This window comes from Mobula hypostoma, chromosome 9 (assembly GCF_963921235.1).
Source record: "Mobula hypostoma chromosome 9, sMobHyp1.1, whole genome shotgun sequence".
Taxonomy (NCBI): Eukaryota; Metazoa; Chordata; class Chondrichthyes; order Myliobatiformes; family Myliobatidae; genus Mobula; species Mobula hypostoma.
Genome location: NC_086105.1, coordinates 7,578,877 through 7,600,692, shown reverse-complemented (window position 1 = coordinate 7,600,692; position 21,816 = coordinate 7,578,877). Strand labels below are relative to the sequence as shown.

The 21,816-nt window shown below is 39.9% G+C and overlaps 1 protein-coding gene across 2 annotated transcripts in view; it reads right to left on the bottom strand.

Annotated features, from left to right (window-relative positions):
- LOC134351488 (myelin regulatory factor-like protein) overlaps nucleotides 1–21,816 on the bottom strand; it is an 88,603-nt gene that overhangs the window by 48,810 nt on the left and 17,977 nt on the right. For both annotated transcript variants that reach the window (XM_063057700.1, XM_063057701.1), the window contains 9 exons: nucleotides 18,825–18,972; nucleotides 17,558–17,753; nucleotides 14,338–14,414; nucleotides 11,775–11,885; nucleotides 11,513–11,603; nucleotides 9,638–9,838; nucleotides 8,969–9,077; nucleotides 4,862–4,971; nucleotides 3,538–3,701 (listed from right to left, as the gene is read on the bottom strand). In XM_063057700.1, the coding sequence (XP_062913770.1) occupies nucleotides 3,538–3,701; nucleotides 4,862–4,971; nucleotides 8,969–9,077; nucleotides 9,638–9,838; nucleotides 11,513–11,603; nucleotides 11,775–11,885; nucleotides 14,338–14,414; nucleotides 17,558–17,753; nucleotides 18,825–18,972 (1,207 nt within the window). The remainder of the gene's footprint in view (nucleotides 1–3,537; nucleotides 3,702–4,861; nucleotides 4,972–8,968; nucleotides 9,078–9,637; nucleotides 9,839–11,512; nucleotides 11,604–11,774; nucleotides 11,886–14,337; nucleotides 14,415–17,557; nucleotides 17,754–18,824; nucleotides 18,973–21,816) is intronic.

Sequence of the window (21,816 nt, the reverse complement as noted above, 5' to 3'; positions counted from 1 at the left end):
GTGCTTAGCCCACTGCTCTACTCTCTGTATACCCATGACTGTGTGGCTAGACGTAGCTCAAATACCATTTATAAATTTGTTGATGATACAACCATTGCTGGTAGAATCTCAGGTGGTGACGAGAGGGCGTACAGGAGTGAGATATGCCAACTAGTGGAGTGATGTCACAGCAACAACCTGGCACTCAATGTCAGTAAGACAAAAGAGCTGATTGTGGACTTCAGGAAGGGTAAGATGAAGGAACACATACCAATCCTCATAGAGGGATCAGAAGTGGAGAGAGGGAGCAGCTTCAAGTTCCTCAGTGTCAAGATCTCTGAGGATCTAACCTGGTCCCAACATATCAATGTAGTCATAAAGAAGGCAAGACAGCAGCTATACTTTATTAGGAGTTTGCAGAGATTTGGCATGTCACCAAATACACTCAAAAACTTCCATAGTTGTACTGTGGAGAGCATTCTGACAGGCTGCATCACTGTCTGGTATGGAGGGGCTACTGCACAGGACCGAAAGAAGCTGCAGAAAATTGTAAATCTAGTCGACTCCATCTTGGGCACTAGCCTACAAAGTACCCAGGGCATCTTCAAGGAGCGGTGTCTCAGAAAGACAGTGTCTATTCTTAAGGACCTCCAGCACCCAGGGCATGCCCTTTTCTCCCTGTTACCATCAGGTAGGAGATACAGAAGCCTGAAGGCACACACTCAGCGATTCAGGAACAGCTTCTTCCCCTCTGCCATCCGATTCCTAAATGGACTTTGAAGCTTTGGACACTACCTCACTTTTTTAGTATATAGTATTTCTGTTTTAGCACATTAAAAAAAATCCATTCAATATACATAATTGATTTACTTGTTTATCTATTGTGCTTTATTTTATGTATTATTATTATTATTTTTCTCTCTCTGCTAGATTATGTATTGCATTGAATTGCTGCTGCTAAGTTAACAAATTTCACGTCACATGCTGGTGATAATAAACCTGATTCTGATTCTGTCCTGGTCCCAGCACATAAGTGGAATTGCAAAGAAAGCTACTTCCTTAGGAATCTGTGGCGATTTGGCATGACTTCTAAAACTTTGACAAACTTCTATGGATGTGTAGTGGAGAGTGATCGACTGGCTGCATCAAGGCCTGGTTTGGAAACACCAATGCCTTGGATGGAAAATCCTATAAAAGGTAGTGAATTCAGTCCAGTAAATCATGGGTAAAGGCCCTCTAACCATTGATCCTTCTAACCACATTTACATGAAATGCTTTCGTAGGAATGTAGCATCTGTCATCAGATATCCCCACTACCCAGGCCATTTTTTTTCACTGCTGCCATCAGGTACAAGATACAAGAGCCTCAGGACTCGCACCACCAGGTTAAGAATCAACTATCAGGCTCTTGAATAGAAGGGGATAACTACACTCACTTTTCCCATAATTGAAATGTTCCCACAGCCAATGATCTCACTTTAAGGACTCTACCTTGTTATCTCATGCTCTCATTAATTAATGCTATTGATTTATATTTGCATTTGCACAGTTTGTTGTCTTCTGCACTCTGGTTGATCTTTGATTGATCCTGTTATAGTTACTATTCGGTAGATTTGCTGAGTATGCCCACAGGAAAATGAATCTCAGGGTGCTATGTGATGACATACATGTATTTTGATAATAAATTTACTTTGAACTTCTGATGATATTTAAGGAAGAGAGGTTTATAAATCACATATTGAACTTTATAGAATGTTTACTGCTTCTCCTTAACAAAACTGAAGCTACACTGTTCTGGACAAAATGATGCAGAAATGAAGCTATATTAATAAAAATACATACTATTAGTGCAATTAAAATATAAAGAATAAATCATAAAGAATGCAACTAATTTTAGTTAATTGCAGATTTTCATGAAACAATATTCTTTTATAGTTAGGTTATTGCAAAAATTGTTCCTCTTCGTGCCTTGTGACGCATTGGGTGGCAACCTTAGCATTCTTTTGTCTGTTTTTTATGAGGCAGAGTTGCTAGTTCAAAGCTCAACCCAGCACGGATGGAAAGCGTGCAAGGAACTGGCTGGAACTTATGATTGCTCAAAAAATCTTTAACACAGTTCCTTCTTCAAAACTGCTGTTTCTTTCACCGTCCTGTCTTTCTTGAATTTTGGACTAACATTCATACTGACATTAAAAGCTTTCTTTTTTTTTATCCTGCAGGCTTCCTTTTAGTGAAAAGTTATTTTATTCTATTTTATTGAGAGACAGCATGGAATAGGCCCTTCTAGCCCTTCATACTGCACCATCCAGTAAACCCCCAATTTAATCCTAGCCAAATCACGGAACACTTTATAATGACCAATTAACCTACCAACCAGTATGTCTTTGGTCTATGGGAGGAAATCAAAGCACCCAAAGTCACGGGGAGAAGATACTACACCTTGCAGGTAGCGGCCAAAATTGAACCAGGGTCGCCTGTACTGTAAAGCATTTTGCTAACAACTATGCCACTGGTTACTGGTTAATCTGTTCCATACTTTATATTATTTCCACTGAGGCAAGGGGAGAAAAAAACCAGAGGACATGGGTTAAGGGTGAGGGGGGAAAAGTTTAAAGGGAATATTGGGGGGGGGCTTCTTCACACAATGAGTGGTGGGAGTGTGGAATTAGCTGCCAGACGAGGTGATAAATGCAGGTTCTTTTTTAACATTTAAGAATAAATTGGACAGATACATGGATGGGAGGTGTATGGAGGGATATGGTCCGTGTGCAGGTCAGTGGGACTAGGCAGAAAATGGTTCGGCACAGCCAAGAAGGGCCAAAAGGCCTGTTTCTGTGCTGTAGTTTCTATGGTTTCTATTCTTTTCTATTTAATTTATGCACTTTAGTTTGTTATTTACGCATGATACATCTGTAGATTTTATCCTTACCTTCATAAGCTATCATGTGTTATGTGCTTTACATCCTGGTTCAGAGAAATGTTGTCTCGTTTCTAGATACATTATATGATTATATACTATATGTGTACAGTTAAATGACAGTAAACTTGACTTGGACTACCGTGTCAGATAGCAGTGATGATACAGTGATAATATTTCCACTTCAGCTACTACGACTTGCTTGATTTGAATCAATAAATCAAGCCTACCCCTCACCCAGGCCATGCTCTCTCCTCGCTGCTGCCATCAGGTAGAAGGTACAAGAGTCTCAGGACTCTCACCACCAGGTTCAGTAACAGTTACTACCCCGCAACCATCAGGCTCTAGAACAGAAGGGAATAGCTACACTCATTTAAGGACTCTTATCTTATTTCATGCTCATTATTTATTGCTATTTACTTATCATCTGTATTTGCATAGTTTGTTTACAGTTACTGCTCTATAGATTTGTTGAGTATGCCCGCAGAAAATGAATCTCAGGGTTGTATGCGGTGACACGTAGGTACTCTGATAATAGCTCTTGCACTGAACTTTGAACTTTAAAATGTCCATTCAGTGTCAGATTAGTGCAGCTCTATTTCTAAAGAAGTTCATTAACAGATGATATAAATTATATAAACCTGCTCCTATATTTCTCTGTCATTGTGGAGTTCATGGTCCCATTCTTCTTCAATCTGGCAAGGTTCTTATTCCAGATTTCCAATTCTTGAATTCTTTTTTCCAAATTGTCAGTCAACTTGCACAACTCCTTCACGGCACCAACATTCTCCATGAAGATTTGATCCTGCAGAATGGAAGCACGATTTCAGTAACAGAACTACAAATCCAGGTTTCTTTATAGAAAATTATTCAGCTCCTAGAATGTTATTAGAATTACTAACTATCAATTACAACTGTTGTAAAATCAAGTATTCTTTCTATTGGTACATCCAAAGGCAAAATAAGCTTGTTGGGTTTACTGTGACTAGAAGCCACAGTTCCCCAAGGATGTACCTTCTCAGGCATTGAGGTCAAGTGCATGGCTTGAAAAACCCGGCCGGTGGCGGCACCGGACTTCGAGGCGAACGGTCCCAAGTTCAAAGCTGGCCGGCCCCCCTTGCGCGCCTTCCATCTGCGCTGGGTTCAGCATCAAGCCAGCAACTCAGCCCCATAATAAACAGTCAAATGCTACAGAAATGGCAAAAGATGCTGCCCTACGCACCACAAGGTGTGAAAACAACAACTACTTCAATAATATCTGTAACTTGGGAGCTGATGGCATTACAGCAAGATCATAAAATCATCTTATACTGAGAAGAATGTACCTTCAAACAGAATGAATGCAGAAAAGGAAATCGGTACAGCAGATTCCTGAGGGGAAGTTCAGATAAACAAATTCGATGCCGAGGAGGGAGATAACTAAATGTCTCCATTAAAAACACAGGAAGAGCAAATGGCTCAAACACCAGCTCCCCATTCTTCTGCCATGACACTAATGTTCAAATAAATGTAAAGAGGAAGTTGCTGCAAAAATCAAACATGAAACCAGGACTGAAAGTTGAAAATATAATTTGTCTGTACAGGAACTGGCCAAACACTTAACACCTGCACAGCAAATACTTAAGATATAGAGATGTGGATTAAGATGTGAAAGGCCACAACAAAACAGCTTCATTTATTCTTTACAATGTATGTTCAAATAATGAGCTGGGAATATCAGCTTGTATTGCAATGGGAATCTGATGCCCTGGTTTGTCTTGCCACACATCCTTTTCTGAGATCTTTTTCTAAGATCGCTCTGAACTATTTTGCTGGTTTTAAATTAATTAAACACCAAGAGAAACTTGATTTAAATACGAGCATTTGCAACATTAGATAAGGTGTACAATAATGCCAGGAGAACTGGCTTATAATTTTAAATTACGAAACAGTAATTAGAATATGAGAAATTATAAATTCCATTACTTTATCAACCATAAGGAAATTCTCGATTTTATCGCCATTGGTATAGGTCACATCCCCAACCTCCCTTACAGCTGCTGGCAGGATGTCTTTCACTTCTTGGGCTATCATGCCTGCATGAAACGAAAAGGTATCTGTTAAGTTTTGTAACTTCAAAACGATAAACTAATTCAAAGGAGGATATGGGAGTCTGAAAATGTGGGTCTAAATTTGAGTTCACTTTAAGCAAGGCATCCACGTGCTACATGACATATATATATATATACACATACATACATACACACACACACACACACACACACAAAAATACTCAAATATAAATAAAATCTTAAATACACTACACTGCCCATCATAATTGTGGGTATAATGTTAAACATAGCAAAATGTAAATGTTAGCAGTATTAGTTTTTAACCATTATAAAATGTAATACATTTTGAAAAGACAATTTAAATATTTCCAAAGGTTTTTAAGCTAATACTGATTCAGTTATTTGGTAGTCAGTATCCAGAAGTTGTAGGTTGGCCACTGAAATTAACTGTTCATGTTCGTCAGCATTCCCAAAGGTCACACAAGTAATCAGGAAACCTTGAATTTCCTGGGAGATTCATACCACCAGTCTGCCAACAAAGCAGCTGAGCTGGGAAATCTGAGTCTGTACCAGATTCAATTACTGTACTCCAGTCATCACTATGGAGAGAATCTGCTCTGACAGAAATGGCAAAATTCCAGTATAAAATTTTGAATATTCTGTGTTAATTGATGTAACTGACACGAGTGACATAACTGACAGATGAGGGAGGCCAGTCTCAGGGTGGAGGAGCAACACGTTATTTCTCCTTCCAGTTAAAATAAATTTCCGCCCTCCCCCCCCCATTCTTCTGAATCCCACTCTGGCCTCTTACCTCTTCTTACCTGCCTATCACCTCCTCCTGGGACCCCTCCTCCTTCCCTTTCTCTTATGTTCCATTCTTCTCACCTTCCAGATTCCTCCTCCTCCCGCCCTTTACCTTTCCCACTCAACTGACTTCACCAATCACCTTCCAGCTAGCCTCCTTCCCCTCCCCCTGCTTTATTGTTCTAGTGTCTACCCGCTTCCTTTCCAAACCTGAAGGAGAATCTCAGCCCGAAACATTGACTATTCTTTTCAATAGATACTGTCTGACCTGCTGAGCTCTTGCAGATTTTGTGTGTGTCACTCTAGATTTCTAGCATCCGCAGACTCTCTCATGTTTATAACTGACGTGTTTAAATTTACCCTGAATCTGTGAACTGCTTTAAGTAATTTTAAGATTTACAGATTAAGTATTTAAGTATTTTGTGTCTTCTTTTGCACATTGGTTGCTTTCAATGATTCTATTGTATTTCTTTTTTCTACTGTGAATGCCTGCAAGAAAATGTATCTCATGGTGACATACTGTTTACAGTATGTACTCAGAACTTTGAAGTATTTTCTTGAGCTGTGGTTACCTTTTTAAATACTTGAACAATTTTTCTATAGAATTGACGCAGTTTTGGATAGGTGTGATTGACAGAGGCATTCACACACAATTTAAATGCTCAGAGGCACAGCTCATCAAAACTGCAGAAAGCATTGAACAGGAAACAATTCTGGGGACTAAGCTTACGATGCAGAGGACAGCTGATATGGGAAACTCTGAATGGCTCTTACAAGTTTGGGGTTTTGGAAGAATACAGTGTTTAATCTAGGTGTCTGACCTACTGGGGGAAATGGCCTGAGTGAGGTGCTTACCACATGCCGGGGCATCCCAGGGAATACAAGTTGTATTCCATCAGAGCACATGACAAAACTGTGTGGTGATAGAACCATGTTCTTCTGCACAATCAAACACAACACAACGACCAACACTGAAGTTCCATTTATACAAATACAATGGCAGCATATTAAACGTGTCAACAATACCAGGAAACAAGAAGAGAATTTGTCCTTGTGAGCTGACATGATTTATGCATCCCTGCACCTGCTGTCGGTGGCCACTTGGTTTACTGCCTCCTGTACCTAATAAAGTGGCCACTGAGTGTGTGTTCATGGTCTTCTGCTGCTGTAGCCCATCCATTTCAAGGTTCGATGTGTTGTACATTCAGAGAAGCTCTTCTACTACCACTGTTGTAACGTGTGGTTATTTGGGTTACTGTCACCTTCCTGATGACTTGAACCAGTCTGCCCATTGTCCTCTGACCTCTCTCATTAACAAGGCATTTTACCGCCCACAGAACTGCCACTCACTGGATGTTTTTGCTGTTTTTTCACACCATTCCCGATAAACTCCAGAGAACGTTGTGTGAGCAGTTCCTGAGATTCTCAAATCACCCTGTCTGACACCAACAATCATTCCCACATCAAAGTCACTTAGATCACATTTCTTCCCCATTCTGATGTCCCATCAGAACAACAAGTAAATCTCTTGACTGTGTCTGCATGTTTTTATGTATTGCATTGCCGCCACGTGATTGGCTAATTAGCATCAGTGAGCAGGTGTACAGGTGTACTTGGTAACGTGGCCACCGACTGCATGCTATTCAATGTGCTTGAAGGTTTCACATTTGTTTACTCTCTGGGTAAAGAACTTACTCGTGAATTTCTTTGTTTAATCAACAACTAAATGTGAGAGCTTTTGTTTTGGACACATGAGTGAAAGCATGAATATTTATCAGGAGACATCACAGCACTGCAATACAATGTGTTGGAGCGAATAATGGGTGGTGAAAGTCTGCAAAGAGAACAAACCTCGTGCTGCTGATGTATGGACAGACTATGGTACGTATTGACTAGAATAGAAACAGCTTTCTTCTTCCCTTCCATTTGTTAATAGTATCTGACTTCCAGTATCCCACACTTTTTCCATGAGATTGAAAAGAATCAGCATTAAACTTAACAAAACAGGTGTTACCATTCCACTCAACAACACACAGTAAAAGTCAGATATATTAAAGAAAACACAGAACAATACAGCCTAGGACAGGCCTTCAGCCCACAATGTTGTGCCAAAACAGCTAAAAAGTAAATCAAAAATCCCCAAAAATGAATCATTCCTACCTACACAATGTCCATGACCAAAAACGAATCTTCCTCATATTCATGTGCCCATCTAAACGTCTCTTAAAGACCTCTAATGTACTTGCCTCTACCACCATACCAAGCAGCGCATGTCAGGCACCACCACTCTCTGAGTAAAACCTGCCCCCCTTCATCTTCAAGGCACGCTCCCTGATATAACAGTTGAAAAATAGTAAGCTATGCAGGGGAAAAGTTCAACAAACAGTTATCCATCAATCCAGCTGGGAAGGAATATTAGCAATATCACATAATCAAACAACTAATTATAGTAATTATTCAAAATTAAAACTTCTGTTGAAGTAAAGCTAAAAGATCATCCAACACAAGAATATGACACACACAGGAACGAGACCAAGCTATTCAGCAACTCTTTTCTGTTCTAATGTTAATAATGGGTTTAATCAACACAAGATGAAATATTCTATTTAAATACTCTTGAATCTACATGAAAGAATGCGGCAATAAAGTTACAACTGCATTTTTGAAATCTATTCTTCCTAATATTTTAAGGCTCTCTCACATCACAGCACTTCCACTTTCTCTTACACTCGCTGGATACAAAAAAAGATCACCAGTAGCACCATCACAGCAAATTAACATTTTTGCAAATGTATGTGAGTAGCATCATTGAATCCTCCATAGGGTTTGGAGGCTTGCGTGCCTCAGTGATCTGGAGAGCGATGTTGGCTGGAGTCAGGGCTTTATGCTTTGGCTCTTGTAGGGTTCCCCATGCCAAACAGGTCAAAGGGTTGAGGACAGACAAACAGTGGTCCACACCAGTCTTCCAGGTTAGGGCTAACAAAACTGTTATGGAAACAGAAATCAGGAGTCCTTCTACATCTGACTGCGATGGTATTCCTGAGTCTCCACCTGGGACTAGTATGACGGGCAGTAGTAAAAACAGAGAGGAAGCCACTGACATGAAGTACTGTCAGATATGGTGGATCTTCATTACTGCCCTAAGCAACAGCGGCTTAACCGGTAGACAAGACAAAAAGCATAATTGAATTTAAGAAAATTTGACTTGCATTACCAGTTCCATGTACGCGATCAACACCCATTTCTAACGCAAAGTCGGGCTTATAGTCATATTCGACAAGCCTCATTTGTGCAATCCGCTTTAGTTGTTCCGTGGTGTCAACCTGCAGGAGAAACAAAACTTTCCATATATCCATTGGAATTGATACATGCAGGGTAATTAAATCGCTTTGCATAATTCTAATTGCAAAACCACAGATGCTGGAATCGTCTAATGGCCCAGGTCAATGAATGGTACAGCGTTAGATTGAACTGAACTGAGCTAAACTGAATATGCCTGGACTCCTTCGATGACTTTGTGGGTTGGTGTTTTATGTTCTGTGTTTTTTGTCTGTTTTTTTGCAATTGCGCGATTTGTTTTTGTGGGGTTGGGGGGGGGTGGTTGATGTTTTACTTTGAAATGGTTCCAAGGTGTTTCTTTGTTTCATGGCTGTCTGTGATGAAGACGAATCTCAGGGTTGTATATTGCACATATAATTTGATAATAAATGTATTTTCTTCGAATCTTTGTAATAGAACATTCTGAGAATAATATGCAGTCAGACAGTTCTGTCAATCTTTCTCTTGGTCATCGGTTATTGACCTGAAACATAAGGCACAGTTCCTTCTCACAAATGGTGCGTGACCTGTTGTGTTTTGGTTTTATTTCATGTACCAAAAATACCTCGTGTATATTCTCTTTTGCTCGTTGGTCAGACGGATGCATTATTGTCCCCATGACTTGTACATTGCCGCACACGACCAACGCCTCATCCGGAGTATCGGTGTTAATTCCCACTTGGCCATGGCAAACAATGGTGTTGGGGGAATGACCCTGTTGCCACGTTGCCTCGTGGTCGTGCTCAAACTGGCTCGGATTTGAAGCCTGAGAAAAAGTAAAGCCATCAAGTTTACTCTGTCCTTTTATCAGGTACTTTTTGATACATGGTGCAAATTTTTGAGGATCACCAACCCCTTATTAAGCATCAGGAAATGTCAACAAGGATCCCCACCACCCAGGACGTGCCCTGTTCTCATTGCTACAATTAGGAAGGAGGTACAGGAGCCTGAAGGCACGCACTCAATGATTCAGGAACAGATTCTTCCCCTCTGCCATCTGATTTCCGAATAGGCATTGAACCCATGAACACTACCTCACTTATATTTCTCTTTTTGCATTACTTATTTAATTGGTCATTGTAAATTGTTCCATGATTAGGCTAGGATTAAATCAGGGGATTGCTGGGCGGCACAGCTTGAGGGACCAGAAGGGCCTATTCCCTTCTGTACCTCAATAAATAAAGAACAAAAGTACATGAAATAGAAAAGACAATGTATACAACTGGGGTGGCGAGGTGGAGCTACATCGCTACCAAAGAAGGTAAGATACTCCCTCCTTCTTCTAGCCTGCAGATCACCCTTGGGTGAGGTATAGCACCTACTTAGCCCCCCCCCCTCAATTCAGAGTCACATGAAGCCATGGGGGCAGGTGGTGCATATCACAAGTCCTGGTTATGCGACAACTGACACCAGGCAGACAATCTCTGAGGAGTATTGGTAATGGCTGGCGGTCACCCATCTTGTAAAAACAGTACCCAGATGAAGGTAATGGCAAACCACTTCTGTAGAAGAGTTTGCCAAGAACAGTTATGGTTATGGAGAGACTGTGATCACCACATCATACAACACGGCACATAATGATGATGATGAATGTGTACAATAATGATTTCCTTCCCCTTTACAAAAATGAGATATTAAAAGCATATTTATTTATTACAAAAAGGAGTTAAGTAAATTAAGTCTGTGTTGATCTGCTGTACTGGCAGAGAGCAATGCAGTAATCTCTTTTGTCAGCACAGTGGTGTGCTGGTTAGCATAACACTTTACAGTACAGGTAACGCAGGTTCAATTCCTGCCACTGCCTGTAAGGAACCTGTACGTTCTCCCAGGACCAAGTGGGTTTCCTCCCACAGTCCGAAGACGTACTGGTTAGCAGGTTCATTTGTCATTGTAAATTGTCCCTTGATTGGTCTTGGATAAAATCGGCGATTGCTGGGCGGCGAGGCTCGAAGGGCCAGAGGGGCTTATTCCACCCTGTATCTCAGTAAATAAAGCTTTGTCTGTGCAGTACTCATTATGCAATATACTGAAATGACGAAAAAGCCAGAACATGTTATATTCTACTCAAATTCTGATAGACCTAGATGGTGGTCTCTTTGGGGGCTTTGCTACTGTTTACATGAAGGTGGTGGGGGGGGTGGCTGATGCCTCCTTCAGAAATAAGTGGAGGGAGGGTTGATGCTTTGCTGCTGTTTGTGCATCGGGGGGGGGCTTTGGGGGTTCTAATGTTTTCCTGTCATTCAAACTTTGGGGTTTTCTTCAGTTTTGTGGATGTCTGTGAAGAATAAGAATTTCAGGTTGTATACTGTATACATTCTCTGACGTTAAATGGAACGAATGATACATTCTGTGCTGGTTTCTTTGAAGCTATATATTTATTAACACTAAGGAATAGTTTAAATGATGGTTCTTGGATGAACTTGAGTTACAAAATATTTACCCGCACAATTATCTGTTCCGATGAATGAGCAGTTAATAGATAACTCTGGTTTTGACTGAGAGCATACAGACCAACCACAAGCATGAAATATCTGTAAAAGGAGAAAGTTCAATTATGGCAAAGTTTGTTTCCCTTTTAGTAATTATCCACAGATTATTGTGACGTGTTATGAGTGAATAAATTTTCAATTACATACAACTATAGAAAGAAAAGCATCTCAGTAACAACTCTATAATTGTATTTTATTTCAATCACATTCTACCTCTGATCTGGATTAGGTTTCCCCTTCTTCCTCATGTTGTTTACAGTTGTTTTACCAAAATGTAGTCTTCCTAAGGTGATTTTTGTTGTTTGGTCTCCTGGCAAATCAACCCTGTAAAATTAAATACATTGAAATCACTCTAAGCTATTTTTTCCGGACAAATACAGTATGTTGAAATCACTTCAAATTCCAGGTTGGAAGAATGCGGAGAATTGACAGGTGTTTACTCAAGTGTGACTCTCATCATAGTTTGTTGATTGTCAGCCGCAGAATCAGTTCTAGACAGAGATTGCCACTTTATACAACAAGCACCTGAATGCTCAGTTAATTTTTGAATATAAGCTGAAGAGAGTTGTAAAATTAGTCAGCTCCATGGGTACTGGCCTCTTTAATATCCAGGACATCTTCAAGGAGCAGTGCCTCAAAAAAGGCAGTGTCTATTATTAAGGACCCCCATCACCCAGGACATGCCCTCTTCTCATTGTTACCATCAGGAAGGAGGTACAGGAGCCTGAAGGCACACACTCAGTGATTCAGGAACAGCTTCTTCCCCTCTGCTAACCAATTTCTGAATGGACATTGAACCCATGAATACTACCTCACTACTTTTTTAAATTTCTGTTTTTGCATTCCTTATTTAATTTAACTATTTAATATACAAATATACTTACTGAACTTCATGTTTTTCCTATATTTATCATGTATTGCATTGTACTGCTGTGCAAAGTTAACAAATTTCACAACACATGCAGGTGATATTAAATCTGATTCTGAATTGAATTGACTTTATTACTTACATCCTTAATATACTGTACATGAGGAGTAAAAATCTTTATGCTACATCTCCGTCTAAATGTGCAATGTGCAATTTATAATAAATAGTCTGTACCACAGGGTGGTCAATATAACGTAGAAATACAGTTGTGTCAGCATGAGTTATTCTAAATGTATATCTGAGAGAGGGAATCTTAACCCATTTTAAGAAGAAAGGTGTTAATGCTACTGACACAAAGACTCATTTCAATATGCGTCCAGTGGCGTCTACCAGCCTCTCATTCACTGCTACTGGAGGAAGGTGCTTGCGTGTAATGGTCTCTCTCTCCTCGTGCTCACTGTCCCTGCGCTCAAGTGGTCTTTCCCTCGGTGCTGTCGGAGGATGATGCTGAAATTCTGGGTCTGCAATTGTTGATTAGACTCTGTAGTTCATGTTATGTTATGGTGTGTTTCCAGTTGTTCCTTTTTTTGCTGCTATTTTGGATGATTTTGAATTGGGATACACTGCAGATAACGAGCTGAACCGAATATGCCTGGACTCTCTGAATTTTCTGTTTTATATTCCGTGTTTTTCACACATATTTTTGTTGCTGTTTGCGAAATTTGTTTTGTTGTGCACGTGGGAACAGGGGTTGGTGTTTTTCTTGAACGGGTTCCATGGTTTTCTTTGTTTCGTGGCTGTCTATGGGGAAGGTGAATCTCTGGGTTGTGTACTTCATAATAAATGTATTTTGAGTCTTTGAGGTGAGAAGAACTCACATTTGAAGAGAATATGAAAGAAAATGAAGTCAAGTATAAAACTGCTTTACAAAGCTTTGGTATAGAAAGCGATACTACCGCCTTGAAAGATGGATGCAGATAAGGGCACAGGGAAAAGACTGATGTGGACATATATTCTAATGTTTTAAATACAATTTTGAAATTAATTTGGGTTAAGTGCTTCTCCCTAAAATTCTGAAATGTTTCACTTTTTATTTACAAATGTACAACATAATTCCAGCCTTGTGTTATTATCCATTTCTTTTTAGATAAGGATAGGGTCTTGCCCAAAACATCTACTGTTTATTCCTCTCTCTAGAAGCTGTTTGACCTGCTGAGTTCCTCTGGCATTTTGTGTGTTTGTTGCTGAGGACATCCCCCATCATTGTTATGAAATAATTTCTACCTGAATGCTTGCATATTCTTATCTCCCGTCCAAAATTTGTTCCAGCTTCCTGCTGATTTTGATGTGCAACAGTGATATACCTGAATGCATTTCAAAGCTGAGTTTGCCAGAGCAGTAGCAGCAGAGTGAAGAATAACTCAAAGCCTTCTTCTACCAATCCCTCAACGATACAGGAACAGCTTCTTCCCCTCTGCCATCAGAGTTCTGAATAGACATTGAACCCACGAACACCACCTCATTACTTTTTCCGCACTACTTATTTAAGTTAACTATTTTATATACATATATCTTACTGTAATTTTGTTTTTATTACTATGTATTGCAATGTACTGCTGCCACAAAATTAACAAGCTTCACGGCATACGCCGGTGATATTAAACCTGATTTTGATTCAGATAGCCACTTCCTGATTTCCATATTTCCCTGCAAAAGCACAGCCAACAATGTTGGGAAAGCTGTCATCATTATTGTCTCTGGGGTAAATTGTCGTAGATTAAGCCTCGATTTGAGCCTTCCCATCATTTTTCCCCACATTCTGTCCGTGGGTGATGCTGAGCTTTTCAAGTTAGCTCGGTTTCATTTTTAAAACTGCATAATTATAATGGACTTTATTGTAATTCTTACCTGATTGGATTAAAAAGTTTCTTGCTGCGGTCAGATTGAGATTGCTCAATGGTGATCACCTCATTTGTGGCCTCAGCCTGTGAGGAAGAATAGCAGTTTCATGATTGCAGTCCTTTATCAGATGTATAAAAGAAGCCAAATAAGACCATAAGATATAGGAGCAGAACTAGGCCATTGGGCCCATCGAGTCTGCTCCACCATTCAATCATAGCTGATCCAATTTTCCTCTCAGCCCCAATCACCTGCCTTACCCCCATATCCCTTCATGCCATGCCTAATCAAGAAACAATCAACATCTGCCTTAAGTACATCCAATGACTTGGCCTCCACAGCTGCCTGTGGCAACACATTCCACAGATTCACCACCCTCTGGCTAAAGAGGCTCCTCCTCACCTACATTCTAAAAGGACACCCTCTACTCTCCCTCACCGTAGAAAACACCTTCTCCACATCCACTCCATTTGCTAGGTTTCAATGAGGTCTGTGTGAATTTGTTGCCACGGGCAGCTGTGGAGTCCAAGTCACTGGGTGCATTTAAGGCAGAGATAGACAGGTTCTTGATTAGCCAGGGCATCAACGGGTATGGGGAGAAAGCAGGGGAGTGGGGATGACTGGAAAACTTAGATCAGCCCATGATGGAATGGCGGAGCAGACTTGATGGGCCCAATGGCCTGATTCTGCTCCTATATCTTTTGATCTTATGGTCTAGATCATCCCTTATTTTTATGAATTCCAGTGAATAGAGGCCCATGATGTTGCCTACTTTTAGTACTAGTTCTGTTATCCTCCTGGCTGTCTCTAAGCCCCTGATCCCCCACTGTGTCCAGCAATTGTCTCGAATTCACAGGACCTCAGTCACCAATGCCGTATTTTCCATCTCACACACAGCAATACTAAATGGGAAGAACTCTTTGCTACCAGAATTTCTGAAGCACATGTTCTACCAACACACTTCATAACTCTAACAATTCCAGCTTGAAATTGCAGTAACAGGAAAGATTTGGAAACAGCCTTCTTCAACTAGCAACAGTTTCAATTGATCTATGCAAGCTATTCTTAGCTATTCCAAAGCACTAGATAGAATTTAGCTGAAATATTTTACACTCTTCTGGGCATCACATGAAGAAAACAGACAGAGTTCTGTCAGAGGAAGAGGGTGGAAGCAGAATTCAATCAAAATCACTTTTAGAGGAGGAATTAGATAAATACTTGATGCTAAAATTTCTAGGGTTCTGAGGTAAGAGCTGGCCAGTACAGCTAATTAAATATTTCCTTTAATTAGCTATGCTGCAGAAATTCACTCATATTAATAATACAGGAAGAAAGCATGATCAAAACCTCAGTCACTTCTTGCAGAAATCATCTAAGCACTAGTCAGAAGCAATCACTTAGAGTGGTTCTTGTTATAAGTGTTTGCATTCTGTTCAGTTTAAAGGTGATAACATGTCAGTCATAATTTGCATTTAGCAATTAGAATAATTAAAGTGGTACTGGGATAATTTAAGTGATTGCTATGCCTCGTGGAGTGGCCCTGTTAACTATGAAAAGTGAAGTGTAGTAACTTTGATGCATTCACTGCCTTTCAAACCTTCATTTCAAATTGACCATTCAGTTTGTCTGAAAATTATTAGCTGTTGTTAACCATCTGCTCTTAACCCCAATACAGCAAAACTCAATAATTTGGGATGTTGGTGGTACCAGTTTATTTGCTGCTATTTTGCTATACAGTATTCCATTCTATTTATTGAAGTACGGCATAGAATGGACCACTCCAGTCCTTCAAACTTCGCCACCCAGCAATCCCCCGATTTAATCCCAGCCTAATCGCGGGACAATTTACAATGAGCAATTAAATTTCCAACCGGTACGCCATTGCACTGCGGGAGGAAACCAGAGCATGTACCCAGAGGGAACCTACGCAAGAACGTAGGAACACCTTACAGGGAGCAGTGGAAATCAAACTCAGGTCAAAACATTGTGCTAACCACTACACTACAATGCTGCCCAATTAATTCCAGTGAATACAACACATTTTTACATCACTTTGTTTTTAATGTAGTACACTGTATTATAAAACAGAACTCCCGTGAGTCAGGATGTGCAGGTTAAAAAGATTGGAGCGACTGGGCTTGTATACACTGAAATTTAGAAGGATGAAAGGGGATCTGATTGAAACATATAAGATTATTAAGGGATTGGACATGCTAGAGGCAGGAAATATGTTCCCGATGTTGGGGAGTCCAGAACCAAAGGCCACAGTTTAAGAATAAGGGGTAGACAATTTAGAACAAAGTTGAGGAAAAACTTTTTCAAAAAAAGGGTTGTGGTTCTGTAGAATGCTCTGCCTCAGAAGGAAGTGGAGGCCAATTCTCTGGATTCTTTCAAAAAAGAGTTAGATAGAGCTCTTAAAGATAGCAGAGTGAAGGGATATGGGGAGAAGGCAGGAACGGGGTACTGATTGTGGATGATCAACCATGATCTCAGTGAATGGCAGTGCTGGCTCGAAGGGCTGAATGGCCTACTCCTGCACCTATTTGTCTATTGTCTATTGACCCCAGCAAGGATGGGAAACGGCCCAGGTGTGTTTTAGAGGGAGATTAGGAATCAGTGCCCAGTGATCCAGATCCTGAACCATTAGCTTTACTGATTATTCTGATAATGAATGGTCAGAGATTTACAAACCAGCTCATATAATTTTAGATTAGATTATGAGAACACTCAGTCCTCTTTTATTGTCATTTAGAAATGCATACATGCATTAAGAAATGATACAATGTTTCTCCAGAGTGATATCACAGAAAACGGGACAAACCAAAGACTAACACTGACAGAACCACATAATTATAACATATAGTTACAGCAAAGCAATACCGTAATTTGATGAAGAACAAACCATGGGCATGGTAAAAAAAAGTCTCAAAGGTCCCCGAGTCGATTGACTCCCGAGTCCCCGACAGCAGGCGGCAAAATGGCCATACAAATTTAAGGTAAATTCAAGTTTATGGTTAAGTTTTCCAGATAACACTAAAGTTGGTTTTGTATAAATCAAAGTTAACGATTTCAAATTAATTGAAATACAATTTCTTGAAACCTCTAATATGCACACATTCCAACTGTGAACATTTCCTATAGACAATACTATACATTTTAGGGATGTATATAGATGATTATTTAAACCCTAAAAATAACTTTTCAGATACAAATCTATTTTAAAACTTGCCTTTACTCCAAAAATCTTCAGGAAGAATGCTTCGATTGGTGTAAGGCCCACAGGTGTTTTGACATATTTTGGATTTCCAATCAAGCCAACATGAACTGTGACCTGGAAGTGGTTCTTCTTCTGACAAACAAATGAGCCATCCACTGTTGAAAAGTTAAATCCTTTGTCTGCATCTACTTGATATCCTGGAGCAGATCTAATAAGAAACACAGTAAGTTAAAAATTAATTTTACATACACCCTTCTGGGTACAAGAAATATGGATTAATGAGACAGTGTGCACAGCAGTAGTCAAAAATTACTTCTGAAACAGGGAAAATGAACACAAAACAATTTTTCAAAGCATTTTGAAAAGGGAGTGAATCAGCCTTTTTAACAATGAAGCATTTTCAACGTAATATTAGAGAAAAAAAATCTGAATATCGTGCCCTTTTGTCTAAGTACAATTCAGATTTTATTAAAAATATAATCAGCGTTTGTAAATCTTACCCATAGACAAGGAAAATTTAGGGCATGAGGTGAAGTAGTTAGTATCTGTGCAAGAAATTTCTATCAATAACCACCAAACTTCCATGGCACAACCAAAGTAACCATACAGTAGGCCAATAGGAAAATGGTGTTTTGTATTTAAGATACTGTATATTTTCTAAAGATCGTGATACGGATAAAGATCAGCTTTATTTGTCACACGTACATCAAAACATTCAGTGGAATGTGTCATTTGCATCAAACCAAATCAGTGACGACTGTGGTGAGGAACGGTGGCATAGTGGTTAGCACAATGCTTTACAGCACTGGTGACCCCGGTTCAATTCCAGCCACTGTTTGCACGTTCACCCATGACTGCGTGCGTTTTCTCCGGTTTCCTCCCACAGTCCAAAGTCATGTCAGCTGGCGTCAAGGACAGTTGTAAATTGTCCCCTGATTAAGCTCGGATTTAATCAGAGGATTGCTGGGTGGCATGGCTCCAAGGGCCGGTTCAGCGCTGTATCTCAATAAATAAATATAAAGTGCCCCCACCGTTCCAGTGCCAACATATCACTGCCACAACCCACTAAGCCTCAGCTGTGGAATGTGGGAAGAAACCAGAGCACAGGGAGGAAATCCATGTAATCATGGGGAGAATGTACAAAGTCTTTACACACAGCAGCACAAAGCAAACCCCAAACTTATTGTTGGCATTGTAAAGCGCTGCGCTAACATTCTGCCCTTATGTCGTATAACCACAAACCTTCAAATTAAAATTTAAAAATTAAAAAAATACTTACAATTCATTGTAACTACTGTCACATAATGTCGCCCATTGATTGGGTTGGAAAGGTTGCCATTTCAAACGTAGACAGCCCCAGTCCATAGAAACTCCCGTTTGCCTATCCGTATCGAAACTGTGGTTATCTGCACAGTGTTCTCTAGAATCTATGTTTCAGAAAATCAAGTATGTATATTGATAAGGCTAGTCTGACAGTAAATTAGAAGAGAACTCAATCTAAACTGGATACATTGGCTATAAAGAAAATCTGTAAGATGTTTTATTCAACAAAATTCAATAAATAAAGATAAGTTAATGAATATTAATATTACAAAAGTGTTAATTACAGAATGCAATGAAATAAAAACTGGATTAAACAAACAAGGCAGAATGCATGCATTTACTTGATAATAAATCTAATCATTGAAGGAAAGTTGTACTGTATGCATAAAGTCACAAATGCACCATTTTCAGGTAGACAGCCAAACGGAAACAAAACTGATGTGAGCTGATTTTTTAAAAATCTAATTTCGATTCACACACAAGCCATTGTCATTGTGTGGCCCAGCCAATCCCCTCTCCATTTCGAGCAACACAGACCAAGTGTTGGAGGAACTCAGCAAGTCAGGCAGTATCTATAGAGCAGGGTTTCCTAACCTGGGGTACATGGACTCCTTGGTTAATGGTAGGGGTCCACTGCATAAAAAAGGTTGGGTGCCCCTGCTATAGAGGGAAATAAACAGTCAATGTTTCAGGCCAAAACTCTTCATCAGGGCTGAAAAAGGGCCTTGGCCCAAATCGTTGACTGTTTATTCCTCTCTATAGATGCTGCCTGACTTTGAGTTCCTCCAGCATTTTGTGTGTCTTGCTCAAGATTTCCAGCATTTACAGAATCTCTGGAATTTATTGTTTGCCCCTCTCTATTTTACCTGACTGTATTATATTAAGTGCTTTGGGATGTCCCTGTTACAGAAATTCCAGATTTATAACGTGCTACATGAATGGAAGTGTTTGATAAACATCTACAAAAGGGAAGTAAGTCTTGGGACCAAGTTTGAGTGTCCCATGCATCATTTCAATGCCTGAGCAGGTTTTCACAAAGGTAAACACAACACCAACATTCAGGGTGAGATAGTACATTGGATTAGACATTGGCTTTGTGGGAGAAGCCAGAGAGTGGTTGTAGATGGTTCCCTCTCTGACTGGAGGCCTGTGACTGGTGGAGTGCCAAGGAATCAGTGCTGGGTTCATTGAGGTTTGCCATCTATATCCACAATCTGGATGATAAGGGGTTGACTGGATCAGCAAATTTGCAGATGACTCCGAGACTGGGGGTACAATGGACAGCGAGGAAGACCGTCAGAGCTTGTAGCAGGATCTGGACCAGATGAAAAGTGGCAGATGGAATTTAATGCAGACATGTGCAAGATGTTGCACTTCAGTAGGACCGACCAGTGAACAATAGCACTGAGAAGTGTGGTAGAACAAGGGATCTAGGAATACAAGTCCATAATTCATTAAAGGTAGTGTCACAGGTTGATAGGATCGTAAGGAAAGCTTTTGGTTCATTGGTCTCCACAAATCAACGTACAGGAGATGAAGTTACATAACACATTGGTGAGGGCTAATTTGGAGTATTGTGTGCAGTTTAGGTCACCTGCCTACAAGAAAGATATAAATAAGGTTGAAAATAAATAAGATTGAGTAAGTTAGGACTTATTCTTTTGAACATAGAAGATTGACAGGAAATTTGAATAATGAAGAGTATAGATAGGGTAAATGAAAGTCAGCTTTTTCTACTGAGGATGGGTGGGACAACATGTAGAGGTCATGGGTTAAGGGTGAAAGGTGAAAAGTTTAAGAAGAACATGTTTAAAGGTTTAAAAGTTTAAGGGGAAACATTTTCACCCAGAATGTATTGAGAGTGTGGAATGAGCTGTCAGAGTAAGTGACGCATGCGAGCTCAATTTCAATGTTTAAGAGAAGTTTGGATGGGTACATGGATGGTAGGGGTATGGAGGGCTATGGTCCTGGTGCAGGTCATTGGGTCTAGGCAGTTTAAATGGTTCAGCACGGACTAGATGGGCTGAACGCTGTATTTCTATGACCTCAAGTATCTATGGGATGGTAACATCTAATTTTGATTTCATGGTCAATGATGGATACAGTTGTCCTGGAAGTGATGCAATAAAGACTCGCTAGATTGATGTTTTGGGTGAGAGGATTGTCACATGAAGGGACACTGAGTAGAAGTGCTTTATACATGCTGATGGGTGCATGGAGAAGGGTCCATATCTCAACTTTCCATAAAGTGAAGCCAGGTCATCTGAGCATGTATCAGAGAACATGAGCTGGAAATAAATGCTCCATTTACCTCTTATCACATGTACTGCATGGGAATTAATTTTACTCTGGATCTCAGTTTACTGGGTAGTTATTTGTGAATTCTCATAGGTGAATCTCTGCTCCCCAATGCAAGTATCACCTTTATGCAAGATTCTGACACAGTAGATTGGAAGGTATTCTGAACAGAGACTAGAAAACCGGAGGGCATTGTCTGAGCTGCTTAAAGAAGAAAATAGTTTTATATATAGAAAGAAGTGGACACCGTTCCAGTATATATATGTGTGTGTGTGTGTGTGTGTGTGTGTGTATGTTGCCTTATTTGATCTCAGCCAGACCTAGAACAGGACTACAATTAGCAACAGGCCTCTTAACTCAGTAAATACACACTTTTACTTTCAGTACTTCCTTCATTTGTACATAATTGTGGAAATCCTTACAACTTGCTTTTCTATTCCTCGTTTAAGATATTTTAAAAAAATATTTAGCTTAGCCTAGAATTCAATAAGAAAATTCCTTCATCACCTGGCAGCCATCGAGTTAACTTTATGAGAAAATAAAACTTCCTTTAAACAATTTGTATGATAAGGCTTTTGGATGAACTGCCAGACATCTTCATGATGAAATGGGAGCTCAGCATGAAACTAAACTTGAGTTTCCAAGGCACT